Source organism: Chelonoidis abingdonii, chromosome 2, assembly GCF_003597395.2.
Source record: "Chelonoidis abingdonii isolate Lonesome George chromosome 2, CheloAbing_2.0, whole genome shotgun sequence".
Taxonomy (NCBI): Eukaryota; Metazoa; Chordata; order Testudines; family Testudinidae; genus Chelonoidis; species Chelonoidis abingdonii.
This window is the reverse complement of record NC_133770.1, coordinates 5,238,130-5,253,038: the sequence shown is the minus strand read 5'-3', so window position 1 is coordinate 5,253,038 and position 14,909 is coordinate 5,238,130. Positions and strand designations below refer to the sequence as shown.

Genomic DNA, 14,909 nt, shown 5'->3' with positions numbered 1-14,909 from the left:
GCATCATGGTATTGAACTAAAAATAAATGCACTGTAGGCTAATTAATGACAAAATGCAGTCATTCAGCTCAGGCAAACGGTCTCCCACCTCCTCCTTCCCTGGGGTCATCACACACGCTTTGCCTGAAATGAACCCCAGACATGCCCCATTCAGTGCAATGCTCCCCATAAGGCCCCATATCACAGAAAGCCTCTTCATGAAGCCAGTCAAAGGTGAAAGGCTCCCCCTCCCCAATCCCGGGGTAGCATGCCAGTGCCACAGCAGAGAGGACTAAGCCACTCCAAACAGGCCTTCAGTGGGAATTTAGATGGCATTACAGACACACTGGGGAAGAATTTAATCCCATGTAACTCCATCTGCTCCACAGGAGAGCTTCCACCAGGCCAGCGACAGCTGAAAGTGACAGAGCAGTATCTATCAAGGACCAGAGCCAACAATGCCTGGAGAATGTCCTGTCTAGTCAGAAGATGGTGGCAGCAAGACGGTATTGATGCAGCAGAATGTGCTAGGTACAGAGCAGCCTGCTTGAGATATAAACATCCTTCCCCCCCACATCTCATAGGGGTCACATTAGAAGCTTGTCATGGGGCCAGAGGCTCTTCAGGGAATATCAGGGCCTAACTGGCCTATGACTACTCTGTGGGGAATACCTGGGAGCCTGAGGTGATCCAGGTGGGGCCCCTTTAACTAATTAGAAATGGAGCAGCTGGGTTAGTAGGAGACTACTACTGTATAAACAGGAAGTCACTCAGGGAGGGGAGATGCTCTCTCTAGAGAAGTCTTGCAGCTGATGCAGCCTGGAGGAATGCACAAAAGGAGGACTAGGCCTCTCTGGGAATAAGCCCTGAATGAGCGCTTAGAGCTGACAGTGAGAGCCCCAAGAGAACTGTCCGAGTCCGAGGAGAAGGGGAGCTCCTGTCAGGAGCTCCAGGAAGAGAGCTGGTGTTTGCCTCAAGAGCAGAGAGCCTGCAGTTTGAGCCTGGGAAGGGAGCAGCAGGGGGAAGAGCACATTGATCAGGAGACACATACCCCATAGAGGGAGTGAATAGAGACAGAGGCCCAGCATTGACGGGGTGAAGCAGCTGAGTCCAGGAAGGCCAGGGGGCTGCCAGCAGTTTTCTGATGAGAAGAGGCAAGATGACACTGGCAATTCTGGTAAGAAGGAAATGCCGACCTGGGACTATTTAAGTTTGCTACTGGTTATTAATAAATGAAGTTCCCCATGAATACAGGATAATTGAAAGCAAAGTGAGTCAGGACTGATTTATAGAGCCAAAAGGGGAAACTGAGGCCTGGCTCTTGGGTCTGTGACAAAGCTATACACATTTCTTGATATTCCAGTTAGCTTAGAATCTAAAAGCATCACAACTGAATGAAAGATCCTAAATCTTGAAAACTAGTACAAAAATTGAGGGGAATTATTAATCCACGGAGTAACTCCACTGAAGACAATAAAGTTACACCAGAAATAAGATTGACCCAGTCAAAATGTTTCCCCAATAGAACAGTTTGGAAAACCCAACATCAAGACATAGCTGTGCACAGCAAGAGAAGCCTGCTTTTCTGTTGTTTGGGTGCATGCTGTGGGACTTGCCAGATGTCCAGAAATTCATCCAACAGGGCACAGCAGCCTCATTTTCCATTCATCTGTCATATACATTTAATTTGCAGGATGATACTTTTAACTGTCCCAAATTTGGGACATCCTGACATGCTGTCCTGGCTTCACTTCATGAAGCTGTCGCATCATGTACTGATGTAACACTGCATCAAGACAAATGTCAGGCTACAATTTTATCGTGCCCGACAGATATCACTGCAGTCTTGGTCACCTGATCATTTCACCATCTGCAGAGAAAGCATCTCTCTGCTGCAAGATCTCATGTCAATTCCCCTTTAGGGCAGTACTACTCTGATATTTTTCAATGTTTTCAAAAAACAGAAGTTAGACTCCTGAAGAAGTGGCAAGCTTTTCAAGAGTGCTGTGCACTCCGCAGTCCCAGGGGAGGTCAATGGGAAACTCTGGTGCCCAGTATTCCTGAAAATGCAGCCCCCATTAGGTGCCTACAGAATATATGGATTTAACTTCATGCTCCTGGGTTTGAAAGCCTCTTTAAGTTGATGGAAACTAAGAATGATCCATGTAGAAAGTAATCACATCACTGTCATCTTAGGGCTTCTGAAGAACAGAAAGGCTCTTCTGTACAGAAAACTAGCCTAAGGTAAATCAGCAATGGCTTCTACTTAGTCCCAATTGCATTAAGAAGAGCCCTGGAAACTGACAGAAGACAAAGATGAGGTAGTCATTTCAGAAGTGTTTTAGACGTAATACCATTACATAAGCTAAAACAAGCAGATCGTTAAGGGTGTAGCAACAACCCAATTTCTTCCCCGTACCTAAACAAGGTTACAACCGTACTAGGCAGTCAAGATGTAGAAGGTTTTCTTGATATCATCTGCCTCTCAAAATTATACAGAGTCAATACTGTATTTGAACTCAATTCTTAGACAGATCATTTAGTCAGAAATTGCAATTTCCTACCTATTTCTTTCCCAGAAAAACACAATTGTAAAGGGAGCCAGAAAGCACCAGAATAAATGCTCCTTTCAGCATAAGAGAGAATGATTGTGGTCCAAGGGGAAAGCGCACCAACACCAGGACCACTTGTGTGGTGCTACTCCAGCTCTTTCCAACACTCCTTTCTCCTCTGAATCCATGTGCACATGTGTGCGTGTGATATATATACACACACGTGCGCATTGGGAAGGGGGGGTTGAGAGACAAGCGATGGTTGTAATGCAGGGACAGCCAAGCTTTGAGAGGATGGAGGGTAGCACTGGTCATGAACCAGGAGCCCAAGAGCTGCAGCTGCTGCACACAAGATCGCCATCATTTTTGTATACAAATAAAAAAGTGCACACAATAGATCTGACATGTTTTGGTGACTTGAATGTTCCTGTTGGTTAGACACTCCCAGCAATACAATCCTGCCACTGACAGGTTCAGTCCTCCCCTTGTAGGTCACAGGGCTCTAGGGCAGCCACGCCGCAGTGTATTCTGAGCGCCAAGGGTAGCAGAAACCAAGTAATTGAAGGCAGCCAGCTTAGGGAGCAGCCATGTGCCTCCTGCTCCAACTCCCCTATTTAAAAAACAGGCTGTGCTTTGTGAGGGGATGTCTACACTGCAATTCAAAACCTGGGCTGCAGGGCTATTTAACTGCAGTGTGGGCTTGGGCTGGAGCCTGGGCTCTAGGACCCTGCAAGGTGGGAGGGTCCCAGAGCTCCCCAACCCCGAATATCTGCACTGCAATTAAACAGCCCCACAGCCCGAGGCCCACAAGCCCAAATCAGGCAGCATGGGCCAGCCACGGGTGTGTAATTGCAGCACAGGCATAGTGAGAACATTTGCAGGAGGCAGGTGATTGAATCTGCTGAAATGCAAAAGCTAACATGTGAGGAGAGGGGGAAACCCCACTGGAGAGGCACAACAGGAGGGCAACCCCTAGAAAGCAGTAATGCCCAGAGACACGGGGCTGCTAGTGGACAGCAGGAACTTGCAGTGTGATATGGAGGCAGAAGTCAGGCTATGTTCAGAATGCCCCTGACCAGGGAGATCTTAGTGCCTCTGCCAGCAGGCTCTGGTAAAGCTGCCTGTCGGAGACTACAGTCAGTTCTGGGCACTGCGGGGCCAGAAAGATGGTCAGCAAGTAAGCCAGAACTTAGAGAAGAGCAGAGAAATGATTCCGGGGCTGGAGTGACTGGTACACAGGGGAAAAAGTAAGAGTAGCTAGCGTGGCTAGATGAATTGCACTTGGGGAAGGCGGGTGTGATAATGGTCTATGAGTAATGGAGAGATAGTAACATCAACGTGAAGGTGTTTTTGGAAGGAGTAATGGGAAACAAATGGGGGAAGGGGCAGGGGGAAATTAGCTGAATCAGGGAACACTTTCTAATGGTGAGGAGAAATGTCTTGCGAGTGCTGGAACAATAATTGATATCACTTGGGATATTCCTAAATACTGGACTAGACAAATCATCAAAACATACTTGTGGAACAAGGCTACATTGGATGGGCAAGCTGATTGAGAACTGTTTCCATCTAGTTTCTAGGGCCATGACCTTTTAGAGCCAAAGGCTTGTTTTGCAGGAAGGGCTGCATGTGTTTATCACATGATTAGAAAGCAAAAATAACCTCTGTGGTGCCTGACTGTCTTTCCATGGTGAAGCTAGACATTTGGGGAACTTCAGCAGCAAGAAACTCTCAAAGCATTTGTGGTTTATGCTCTCGCAAATGGGTTTTTTAAAAACGCAAGCAAACATTAGGTATGTAAGGAATTCCTACCAGATCCCATCCTTGAGCAGCTTCCTCTCTTAGGAGACCACACCAAAGTATCTTCAAATTCTCCAAACACAGTTCTGTTCTCATCAAGGGTCCCCTTCAGCCACTGCTTTCTGCCGATTCCCTACTAGTCGCTTACATCTGGTTTCACTGGACTGTACCATTCTAGCTCGGAAAAAGTGAAATTTTGAACCATCCATATTTCTATATGAACCATGGATGGCTTTGCCTTTGGGTTTTTGGTTTTAAAATTGTCATCCTAGGGTCCTATCTTTTAATTTCACCAACACTGAGGAAAAAAGGAATGATTAAGAATATGACCTAAAAATAAAAATGAATCATCATTTATGGGCATTTTTCCTTATATCAGGCAGTAGATGTTACTGAAAATGTAAAGAATTCCAGTGAAGTTTCAGGCCAACTGCACTGTAGGGAAGTAGACCTGCATGCTTCAACCAGGTGAAGTGAACTGATGTCTTGAAGAGGAGGAGATCCCTCAGCCAGGTCAGTTTATGACTGTGCCACAGGGTCCTGTATTGAGCACTGAAAAACAGACTTTGGATATCTCTTGTTTCAGTGGAAGTATGCATGGGAACAGAATGCCAGCTCTGTTTGATGTCCTATTCTTGACAAGCTAACATGCCCAGCCACCAGTATTGGATTTTTTGATTTATCTGAAAGTAAATTAAAAGAGTGAAGGAAAAAGCCTCTGGAGTCCATGAACAAATAGGGTTTTGCTACTGAAAGGGCTGAAGTATCAACCAAATGTTCCTTTGAAGGTCAGTTATAGCGGCCAGTATAGATATTATGGCATGGAATTCAGATACAAAAAATAAGTGTATTTATAATTGCCTGTATAATATATACAACCTGTACATTAGATATCTATACATCCATCCCACTAATTTCATAGAAAGTTTACTTTATCATTTTAACTTGTTACCATCTCACCCTTCAAGGGTGACCAAAATCCACTCCCCATGCAAATAGCTACTGATGCTGAACTCAACCTGGCTGAGAATTTCCTGGTTATTGTAACCTTAAAGGAGAAATTCTAAGCAACAGAACAAATTTACTGTCACTTCCTGTCTGAAGTCACTGCCATCTGTTGGAGTCAATCCTGCTAGATGCTCAGAGCCCTGAACTCCCTAACAGCATCAGTCCTGCAGGAGGTGCTCAAGCACATTGCGTGGACAAATGCTCCAGGTGTTGGGGGAGGTATATATGCACCATGGCGCCCTCTGGGGAGCAGCAGAAAACCTGTCACGTCTGCTTGTGCTGGACTGGGACTGAGATCGGGTTTTACTGAGTGAACAGTTGTGCTTGTGAAGGTTAAGGGGCTAGCAGCACTGGGAACGTGAATCCACATAGCCCCAGGCCAGAAAGCACAAAGAGCCACAACAGGAGCTCTCACCACACACATGCACACACACACTAGCCCGATCAATAACTTTGCTAGAGGTAAAAATGTGGTTCCATCTCCTATTTCCCTCAGGCCCTAGGTTCTTCCTGAGCAAAGACTGCCAGCCATGCTGAATGGCAGGATTGGTTTTAGACTAGACTGTCCACTAGGACAGTGCTAAATGCACCAACACTCATGCCCTACTCTGCACTATGGGCTGAATTTGAACCAGAGTGCTAGAGGCGAAAGGCCAAGGTTACCCACGCCAAGCAACTCCCCTCCTGCAAGGGGACAGCCCAGAGGTCACATCTGCAGAGTTCCCTCTGTGACCAATGAAGAGCAACCCACACTGGCCTTTGCAACAAAACAATCACGTCAGTATCGCAGCAGACAGCCTTCGGGTTTGGATTAGAAATGTTTGACAACACCAACAACAGGTTTAAATTATTCACATTGTGGTAAACTTCATTTAAAAAAAGTCTGAGTTACAATAGGAATATCATGTGCAAAACTGTAAACCCGCCATCGGGTCCCAGTGAGCTGTTACTGCTCAATGCATGTTTCTTGCCCCAGCTTTGTTGCATCACTCCAGAGCGACGACAGCAAAGAAAACACAAAACCAAAGAAAGTTCTAAGAAGTCAGAGGAAGGGACTCCGGTTCCAGCACCCAACCCGGGTTTCCTCTCACACAGCACGCTCACCTGCACGAAGACACACACATGCCTTCACAGTAAGAGGGCACCAGCCACCATCACAAAATGGGCACCAGTGAAGACATTGACAAGGCGGGAAAAATAATCACATCCCAATTGATCCTTGGAGCTTCTTTCAGACTGGAAGGTCAGGAAGACAGCAGCAAATGTTGCTGCAATTAGTATATGCAGGTGAAAGAACAATAAAGCCCCTTTGAAAGGAGCTATCTTCTCATCCTCCCTCCCGCAGCTGTGTCTCATGATGAATCCTGGTCCATGCTGCAGCCAAGAGCTTCAATGTCGTTGCTTATGTCAGAGATCATTCGGTCCCACTCGTCTCCCTCGGAAGGGGCAGACTGGTCATCCGAGCTCCCTGCAGCTCCATTCCCATTGGTCGTTGAATTGGAGGTAGTGCTCAGAGTCCGTCTGTACCTCCCGAAACTGTCTGTGATAATTCCCCGGCCATCCTTCACCCCGATGGTTTCTAGGAAGTTCTCAAAGTGTTGGCTGTCCTTTTCAGGAATGAACGGTCTAAGGCCTTCCCCAGAAAATAAACAAAGGAGGAAAAATTAGTCATTTGATACGTTTAGCATGACAATGTTACACTGATCAAGACTATATTTGTGATGTTCTTATCAGGGAGAGCTTTACCTAAGTAAAGGCTTCAGGATTTGGTTGTAGGACACCAAGAAAATCAAGATGCAGCAACTGAACTCATCCTGTCTCCTCTCCCCCAATATCCGAGGCTCCAATAGCTGAGGGTTTTTTTGTTTAAACTAAAACTCAAGTCACCCAAACTGCTAGTGACTGTGTGTGATAGTGTCACGTCACCTCCTGCACTACAGCAGCTTCCCCATCTCTAAAACGGGGTCACTTTCTTACTTCACAAATGGATGGCGACACTTAATTAGTTCACATTAGTAAAGCTCAAGGAGATCTTCTGATGCAAGGGACCAGAGGAGTGTAGAGCACTACTGAGTTTAAAAAAAGTCAAGAACAACTGCTCTGTATCTCCGAGACAATATACGCTCAAGCTCACACTCTTCAGTTCTGCACAGTCTGCACAAGAAGGCTCCCCTTTCAGTGCCGCCACCTTCTGCGGGTTCAGAGAGAGGTACTCCAGCGCCAATTATTTCCACTTTTGTCCCCATGCAGCTATTAACCATCTCTCCAGGCCTGACCAGCAGGATTTGGGGTATCCAGAGCAGCTCTGACCCCTGGCCAGCTGAAGAACACTTAACAGCATACTCCTGGTTATTGTTTAGACTGTATAGAGCCAGCCCCAAAGAGCGTACAATCTAATTTGAAACCAGACAACAAGTAAATGCAAGAAACAGGAGATAGGGAGGAGAATACTAATGAGATTCAACAGACAAGGTGAGTGAGTTAGTATCTTTTACTGGACCAACTTCTGTTGGTGAAAGAGACAGAAGTTGGTCCGATAGAAGATATTACCTCACCAGCCATGTCTGTATGATATCCTGGGACCAACACTGTAAACTAATGAGATCACGCAGTTAAATGCTGTAGGCTCGTTAGGGGACAAACTTAATTGTTTTAAAGCAAAAATCAATGGTTTGTGACTGCCATTCAGCCTCTCCAGCAGAGCTAATTTCTTGGTGGGTCTTCCAACCTGAGCTCATGGCAATATATTCTCTCTGTATAAAAGGAGGTCCCACTCTTTGACAGGGTTCAGTATCGAGTCCAACCATGACTCCATCCTAAGAGCCCTTCCACAACCACAGCTAGAGGACCTGAGACAAACAGGAACCAAAAGGCTGTTTTAAAAGAGGATACAGAAAGCCAAGATCCCCCAAATCACTAACCGAACAGCCCAATTCAGCACTGACTCAGGGGCACTCCCAGTGGAGTTGCAATGGGGTAGAAGTCAGCACTGAACCAGGTCTATGAATTTTAAGACCATTTCCAAAGCAGTTTCCCCAGCCAAGACCAGAGTCTGGCGTTTACAGGAGACTCTCATCTTACGCTGGGGTTAGGTTCCGCTGTCAGCACATAAAGTGAAAATTGCATATAGTCAAAATTACACTGAGTGTAATGGCGGACAGAATTGCCTGCATTACAGGTACAGTATTTAATTGTTATTTTTCTCTTTTTTGTTTTTGCTGATGCACAAAGCTGAATTTGTGCATGTTAAATGCGCGTAAGATGAGACTCGCCTATATTTCATAGACAAGAGTTAACAGCATCAGCCTGATCAGTGTGGGGGAATGCTCTGCTGTAGGCACTTGTGGAAGCAAATCTTGCAAGGAGGAACATATTGCTGAACTCCTGGGTCCTGGCAAGAGAAAACCCATTTTGTTCACCTATGAGTCATGATCCTGCAGTAAACTCCCAAGAAGCATGCTCAGAGTCTTAAGGCATCTCAGTACTTTGCAAGACTACTTGTGGATCCTGTGGAATGATTACAGGCCTCTCCGAGTTTGTGTCTCACTGTTGGAGGGGAATCTGGCAGGTTACACAGAAAATTGGGGCCGGGGGAGGGAGGAGGGAGAGAAAAGAGGTAGACCTACATACAGCCTCCCCACTACCTCCAAAAAACTGCATTGTGCTTCTGAAGACTATTCACAGGAAAGAGATTTCACATTTTAGACGACTGCTGTGATTATGGTTAGGAGCAGAGAGGTTATTTTACCTCTGTATTTGGCACTGGTGCGACTGCAGCTGGAACACACAGTGTCCAGATCTGGCGTCCACAAGTCAACGATGTTGACAAATTGGAGAGGGGTCAGAGATGAGACAAGATTGATTAAAGGATTGGAAAACCTGCCTTATAGTGTTAGACTCAAGGAGTTCCATCTATTTAGCTTCACAAGGAAAAGGTTGAGGGGTGACTTGATCAATCTGTAAGTATCTACATGGGGAACAAATATTTAATAATGGGCTCTTCTATCTAACAGAGAAAGTTATAATAGTCCAATGGCTGGAACTTGAAGCTAGACAAATTCACACTGGAGAGTAATTAACCACTGGAATATTTTACCAAAGGTTGTTGTAGATTCGCCATCACTGATCAGACTGGATGTATTTCTAAAAGCTCTGCTCCAGGAATATCATGGAGAAGTAGTTCTCTGGCCTGTGTTCTACAGAATGTCAGACTAGACTAGACGACAGTGATCTCTTCTGGCCTTGGAATCTATTAATTATCCTGCATTGATCCTTCTGGTAGAATCTGACTGTCAAAGCTAGGATCAAGAATCATAACTTCATGAGAAGTCTGGGTAAGAACATAAGAACGGCCATACTGGGTCAAACCAATGGGCCATCTAGTCCAGTATCTTGTCTGACAGTAGCCCGTACCAGAAGCTTCAGAGATGATGAACACAACAGGGCAATTATTGAGGGATCCATCCTGTCATCCAGTCCCAACTTCTGGCAGCCAGATTTACAGACATCCAGAGCATGGGGTTGCACCCCTGGCCATGGTAATAGCCACTGATGGACCTATCTGCCATGAACTTATCTAAACCTTTTCTCAAAGGAGTTATACACGACATTTCCTGGCAACGAGTTCCACAGGTTGACTGTGTTGTATGAAGTACTTCCTTTTATTTTAAACCTGCTGCCTATTAATTTCATTGGGTAATCCTGGTTCTTGTATTACTGGAAGGGATAAATAACACTGCCCTATTCACTTTTTCCACGCTACACGTGATTTTATATGCCTCTATCATATCCCCTTTAATTGTCTCTTTTCTAAGCTGAACAGTCCCAGTCTTATTACTCTCTCCTGATATGGAAGCTGTTCCACACCCCTAATCATTTCTCTCCATCATAGCAGCAGATGCATGGCACGACAGGACTTCACCTAAAATATATCCTCCTTAACACTTTGGTAGGCTTAAGGTTTAACTACCTTATTTCATAGAATATTAGGGTTGGAAGAGACCTCAGCGGGTCATCTAGTCCAACCCGCTGTTCAAAGCGGGACCAACACCAACTAAATCATTGCAGGAGGGCTTTGTCAAGCCTTAAAACCCTTTAAGGATGGAGATTCCACCACCTCTGGAGGTAACTCATTCTAGTGCTTCACCATCCTCCTAGTGAAATAGTGTTGCCCAATATCCAACCTAGACCTCCCCCACTGCAACTTGAGACCACTGCTCTTTGTTCTGTCATCTGCCACCACTGAGAACAACCAAGCTCCATTCTCAATCTATTAACATAATCAATTATTAAACTATCTTTAATAAATATCTAATCTATGGAGCTAATCATATCCAAACTGTAAGAAGCTTCTTGTTCTCCTTCACTTTGGCAGAGCAACACCACGCAGTAGAGCTGTCCAATTTCCAGAGGGTTTTTCCATTGGTGTTGGCAGGCACGGCCATGGATTACATGCCCTTCTCCTTAGCTATTAATATTTTCCTTGCAGTTCTCAATGAGGCAGTATTGCACAGAGGAAATAACATGGGCTCCCTCTGGCGGCTAACATAACACATTTGCGGTCCCATGGATGTGGAAGGAACACGTGTCACGTTTGCTAATGAGAATTTATTAAAAAGAGCAGAGATAAAGCCCAGAAGATTGTTCAGCACTGAGACACATTGTGCAGCTTTACAGATCTTAATATGTTAACAGCATCAACACGCAGATTAAAACACATTGAGGAAAAGGCTCTGAGCTGCTTCAGGAACATCTGTCACCGTTCACTTCCTCATTCCATGAGAGGGGCTGTTGTCTTGCAGTGGGACTACAATACAACATTATGCTTCCCACCAGGAGCCTAAGCATCACTGCCCATAAGCCTGAGGCCACAGATGTCATTTTAAAGCAATGGAAATCAAGACTTGCAGAGGTGCTATGCTACATGTTAGGAACAGGAGGAGTTTTTTCCTTTTAATAGCTCATTTAATCCAGGTAAAATTAAACCCAAAATTAAAAACAGAACTTTCCTTACAATTCCCTCTGTTCAGTGGGAGCAGAGTCCAATGGCACATTGTTCAAATGGCAGGGTGGCAGCTTCCTGTTTGATTGTTAATTATTCTTTAAAACACTTCTTTGTAAATGTTAGTTTATAAGCTTATTTGCCAGCCTGAGATAGAATTTTGGGTTTGACATTTTGATACTCTTCTCTCTTATACTAATAAGTGTGAAGATCAATGAACAAAGACTGTGTTGCATTTCCCACAACCAGATGAGGCTTTTAGTACAGTGGGAAAAGATAAAGGGATACAGCTGAAGTGTTGCTGGGCATGGCGGGAATGTAAGATATGAGCACACACTTGAAGACAGCCTTAACTTCTTATCTTTCTGTCTGTGTGATGAGAACCAGGGGAGAGGGTGAAGGGAAAGCCCTCTAACAGTAATTAGATGTAGGCATTAGAAACTTGACAGACGTTGAAGGGTTCATTTAAACTAAGTCTGTTTGACCTAGAAGATAAAAGGTCCTGCCTCCTAGCTCTGAGCAAAAGGGCCCAGCCCTGATCCTTTTCAAGTCAATGGGGAGACAGCAGCAGGCCTGTTGAGTTCCAATCCTACTGGTGGTGTACCTTGTTGCAGGGCTGTCTCTCTCCCTAACCCTGCTGTCATACCATAGGAAAGATGGTCCAGTGGACTGGGCAGTAGCCTAGGGCTTTGGTGACATAGGTTCCATTCCCTGCTGACAGACTTCTTAAGTGACCGTGGGCAAGCCACTTAGGCCCAGATTCTCAAAAGGTATTTAGGTGCCTAACGCCCATTGATTTCAACACATGTCAGGGGCCTAAGTACCAGTGAGGATCTGGCCTTTAGCAGCTCTGTTCTCAGTTCCCTGTGTGAACAACAGGGGGCAGTAGCACTGCCCTGCCTCATGGGGGATGTGAGGGTAAGTAGGTTAAAGATTGTAAGGCTCAGATACTATGGTCATGCGGGCCATACAAGAACCTCAGGTAGATCAATCACTACATTTTCAGCACAGGGCTCAGACCTGCAGCCCATACTCATTTTAGTCCCACTGATATTAAATTAATCCACAAGGGGATATTACACTGTTCAGCAGCTGGCCTGTTTCAAACCAACCCACAGACCACTTCTGGCAATACATTCACAGACTGTCTGGAACTCCTCAGGAATCTTTACTGCCTTTATCCATAGGGGTGTTTATGTTACATTCAAGGAATTGAGTGGAATATATAATGGCCTGCCAGTCCCCACCCACTCCCATTTTCATGGGTGCTGGGTATTCATACCATATCTATAAAAGCAGCAAAGAATCCTGTGGCACCTTATAGACTAACAGACATTTTGGAGCATGAACTTTCCTAGGTGAATACCCACTTCATCAGATGCAATTGACGAAGTGGTATTCACCCACAAAAGCTCATGATCCAAAACGTGTTAGTGTATAAGGTGCCACAGAATTCTTTGCTGCTTTTACAGATCCAGACTAACACGGCTATCCCTCTGATACTTGATTACAGATTACTAGATATGGTATCATATTGATAGAGTAGAGTAATTCTTGCCTTTTTTCTGGCGCAAAGAGAAGACAGACCTCCAAAACAAAGACAGGCCTCCAACTGAATATTTCCCACGGGGGACTGGACTGGTAATGAGCTATAGAGCATGTCACTAGTTTGACTCTGACCTAGATCAGTAGCAGCTTAAGTCATTACCATTCAGGGCTGTTCAGTGGGCTGCATGAGGGGTATCAGTCCAGAAAATGGGCATCCACATCACAACCACCACCACCACTTCGTCCTCTTGCTGGCACGTTTCAGAGAAACCAAAATGGCTTTTGGAGACCAAACTACCCTGTCTCTAGAGATCAGAATTTAGGCACTTTGGTGGGAAGCTGCCACTTCCTGTGCTGTACCGGTTCTGTGGTTTGATCTACCAGACACTTTTTGTGACCTCTAAATTCATTCATAAAACATACATCTCATGTACACGAAGACACAACTAAAGAGCTCAGCCACATAACGATGGGTTATCTAGTAAAGGCTATGGTGAAGGGATAGCTACCACTTTGATCGCTGAAGACTATTTGTCTTGCTATCACATATTTATGTGGCCAACTGTTCTTTCCAACTCCTTGTTTGCACTACAAAATGTTTTATAACATTCAGACCACAGGAGTACTCAGATAGCAACAGAAAGCAGGCTCTGGCCTACAGTGATATTGTTTGGACAGCATCACTCCCAAAGTAGTAGAGGAGTCAATAGGTTTGCTAACATCCAAGTTAATGCAAATGAGTTGCAAACATTGATTAAACAGAGGCAGAGGTGCTGGGGATTAGGAGTCAAACCATTTTTTTTCCTGATTGATTTCATCTTCTGGGCACGTTACAGACAAAGGTAACAGAAGCCACTTGAAATGAGGTTGGAACCCAGCAAAAGAACACAAATGTCACCCCTTTCTTTCTCGGGTGTACTAGGCATTGCATTCCTGTAAATGTATCCTCCAAATCTGACCCATTTTAATGTATTTGTTTTTATTTATAACGCCTGCAAGCCCAGATCCTCAAAAGATCCTTGGGCTCTAAACATCCCTGGAGCCTAGGATAAGTGTCTTTGCATAGGGTTAAAAACAGTTTCACATAATTCACTGAACCAACAGCTGCTCCTCATCTCAGACCCAGAAAATAGCTACTCAGAGATGGACTAGAGACCCAAACACCAGTCCTTTTATGCCCTTCCAAACCCAAAAGCTGGGCAGAGATGGGTCTTGCAGAATCTACAAATTAAGACTGTCAGATGTTGAGGGGGGTCAGGGAAGAGAAAGTTACTTACCTTATAGTAACTGGAGGTTCTTCAAAATGTGTGGTTCCTATCTGTATTCCACTGAGTACGCATGTGCCCAGAGCTGGAGGATTCTGAAAGCAGCATCCACTGGTTCACATGTGCGCCCTGGCTCACCTCACGCCTCTGACCAGGGAGATAAAGGGCAGGGTGGACGGACTGCCTCCCCAGTTCCTTATTCATCGCGAATCAGAGAAGATCCAAAACAGAGGGAAAGCAGGATGGGTTGTGGAATACACACAAGGACCAGAAATCTGAAAGAACTTCCAGTTATAAGGTAAACTAAGGTGAACTGCAAGTTTAAACTAGTTTAAATGGGGAATTCTCTGTCCTCTGTCACTTGAAGTCTTTAAACCATGATCTGAGGATTTCAGTAACTCAGCCAGAGGTCAGGGGTCTATTACAGGTGTGGGCGAGGTTCTGCAGCCTGCAATGTGCAAGGGGTCAAACTAGATGATCACAGGGATCCCTTCTGGCCTTAAAAGTCTATGAGTAAATAATTGTCTCTTCAAATGCTGGTCAAAGAATCACAGAATATCAGGGTTGGAAGGGACCTCAGGAGGTATCTAGTCCAACCCCCTGCTCAAAGCAGGACCAACACCAACTAAATCATCCCAGCCAGGGGTTTGTCAAGCCTGACCCTAAAAACCTACAAGGAAGGATATTCCACCACCTCCCTAGGTAACCCATTCCAGTGCTTCACCACCCTCCTAGTGAAAAAGTTTTTCCTAATAT

The 14,909-nt window shown here is 45.1% G+C and overlaps 1 protein-coding gene across 3 annotated transcripts in view; it reads right to left on the bottom strand.

Moving 5' to 3' along the window:
* Positions 1-6,177: 6,177 nt before the first annotated feature.
* CCM2 (CCM2 scaffold protein) overlaps positions 6,178-14,909 on the bottom strand; it is a 59,182-nt gene continuing 50,450 nt past the window's right edge. For all 3 annotated transcript variants that reach the window (XM_032799611.2, XM_032799610.2, XM_032799609.2), the window contains exon 10: positions 6,178-6,972. In XM_032799611.2, coding sequence (XP_032655502.1) covers positions 6,692-6,972 — 281 coding nt within the window. In that variant the 3' untranslated portion in view covers positions 6,178-6,691. The remainder of the gene's footprint in view (positions 6,973-14,909) is intronic.